The sequence below is a fragment of the Aplysia californica genome, unplaced genomic scaffold (assembly GCF_000002075.1).
Source record: "Aplysia californica isolate F4 #8 unplaced genomic scaffold, AplCal3.0 scaffold00685, whole genome shotgun sequence".
In the NCBI taxonomy this organism is placed as follows: Eukaryota; Metazoa; Mollusca; class Gastropoda; order Aplysiida; family Aplysiidae; genus Aplysia; species Aplysia californica.
Window position 1 is genome coordinate 244,632 of NW_004797955.1, and position 2,558 is coordinate 247,189.

A 2,558-nucleotide genomic window follows, 5' to 3' on the forward strand; every position below is an offset into this window, starting at 1 on the left:
TCTAAGATTAGTAAGTAAGACTGTCACATTCACCCACGTGTAAGAGCCAGCTTCAGTAAAGTCTATTATTCATGAAAGACGCGTACCTGTTCATGTTATATAATATTTATTATATAGGCCTCTGGTGGGTTCGATCTGTCGCATTGTATTCCTGTTTTTATCCAATGCCTATAGCCTACACAAAACGAAATCTGTTTTCTGTTTCTACAGTTTGTTGCCTTTCCTCATCATTGCCTATAGGCCTATAGATCTATATATGCTATTGCATGCTCTCTTTCTTTTCTCGCCAACTCTTCCCTACCCACAGTACAGACCCCATGCATGGCTAATAATATGTAACTAATTAGTAAAATAAGTAAAAATGTATGAACCTTTATTAGGCAATCTTAAATTAAACTGCTTATGTTGTAAGCTAGATCAAAGTTATATTTAGGCTAAGGCAGGCATATTTTTTATTATGCTGGAAGCCTATAGATCTAGATTTAGATGCCTTTTTTTCTTATGTAACTACTGACACTGGCTAGATTAAATCTCTCGAATCTAGATCTAGATAATCTAGATGTAGATGTAGATCTAGATCTAGTTTTCGGTCTACGTTATCAAGACATGTATTGGTTTTATGCTAGATCAACATTATTTTATAACTAGGCCTAGATCTAGAATTCAATTTTTAAATCTGTTGTCCTGTTTTCTTCAACATGTGTAAATTTTTCTGTAGGCCAGAAGAGTATAGATTGTAGAGGCAGTGTTTACAAATATGCAACCTTGGCTAGTTCTCTGATTGCGTTAGGCCTAAGCCGCAGAAAGCTAGGCCTAGGCCTCGCTAGACGCGACGCGCTTCGCTGTCGATACCGCGCCTGGTTATTTTTAGCTCGCGTCTCAGCGGTCACGTTCGCAAATGCTCTGTTGTCACGGACCGCGAGGCCTCGTTTCCTGTCTCTATATTTTAGTGTCTCTGATTTAACGAAGGGGAGTATAAAACCCTGGTACCCTGCTACCCGCCCAGCCCTAGTACATGTAACTACCCTGCTTGAATCACAAGTTAATTCTTTCCTATTGTTTCCCAATGACCCAGTGCTCCTTTTCTGTGTCATCGCTGTGACGTCCCAGTGTAAAGATGATGTGAACCGATGCACAGACGATTACAACAACACTTTCCAACTAGAAAGGTACGTATCCATGCTGGTTAGCACTTTTATTTTTATAATTTCCTTTTTTACCCTTTCCCCAGTGACATAACATCCCATGTCTTATTCCTCGTGACTGGGTGTTTTACACCCGTAGACTACACTCTTATACAGTAGAACTCGGATTCAACGAGAACTCGGATTCAACGAGATGAGACAGATTCCCCGGGGTTTTTTTATTTAAAATCAATAAAAATAATCCGGATTCAACGAACACTTAAATCAGCGAGCTAGGACTCAACGAGGTCGCTTCCAGACTTCCAGGGTGAACAGCGCCCGCAAACGTGGCTTCGCTCATTTTTCTCCCAAAACGAACCTGATGTGTTCCCAGAAATCAGCCATTGCACCTGCATCTTGAACCATTATTCACTTAGCCGATTGCATGCGACCAATCAGCGGCCTTCTTTCATACCAACACATGGGTTGTTGGCACGCGCACGTGCCTACTCTGGCGTGTGTGTGTCGGGATCGGATGAGCAGCCTTCCCACGTGTGACACTGTGTGCGTGTCGGGGGGGGGGGGGGGGAGGGGGGGACAATAGCGGTCCGGGCGTTGAACGTCGCAGATATAAACGTGCCCCCCTCGGCAACTGGTCATTACTACAATGACAGTCAGACAATGTAGTCTAGTCTTGACATAGATCTACGTAATGAATTGTGCGCGGGTCTCTATGGAATCAAAAGTTGTCGTATGCTAGGCTCTACACAGCAACACAACTTTTTGGTGAACAACGAGATGACATAGGCGTGTGCATTTGAACGAATCGGTCTTTTTTTTAATACAGCTCATAATATGCAGGCTTTTCAGGAACTACTTGTGACTTCTCTTTATACTTGCTCAGTGCCTGTAATTATCTACACAAAGCCTCATGTTTGCTATAACGAACACTCGGATTCAACGAGATTTTAGGTCAGGCCCGGCGACCTCGTTGAATCCGAGTTCCACTGTATATCATTGTAGAGAAATATCAACATTGGCATCAAACCTAGTGGCTGGGTCATGAGTTTCAACCGCACACCTGAAATGAGCACATTTGTAGAAGTTTGTACATGTATTGTGAGTTGATAGTTGCATTTACCATAATACACAGGAGGAGGCTCGCTGAGGCTAGGTCTTTTTCTCCATTTCCGATAACGAGACCCTATGCAGTACTTTATTGTCCCAATACCAAAATAAGAGACGAATCTGCATGGTGTGTACTTCATGACGTGTTGTCTGGTTTTGCGTGTGTTTTGTTTTTTTTTTGGGGGGGGGGGTTGTTTGTTTTTTGTTTGTTTTTCGGTGTGTGTTTTTTTTTTTTTTGGGGGGGGGGGGGTTCTCCTACTTTTCAAGAAAGAAGAGAAAAATTTTACATGGTTACCTTGGCCGGCG

General features: G+C 42.7%; 1 protein-coding gene across 1 annotated transcript in view; it reads left to right on the forward strand.

Moving 5' to 3' along the window:
- The window catches only part of LOC101847688, a gene marked incomplete at its 3' end in the record, with an annotated part of 17,605 nt that overhangs the window by 14,077 nt on the left and 970 nt on the right, over window positions 1-2,558 (forward strand). Inside the window, 1 exon segment of the mRNA XM_013088098.2 lies at window positions 1,076-1,169. Within this exon segment, the coding sequence (XP_012943552.1) occupies window positions 1,076-1,169 (94 nt within the window).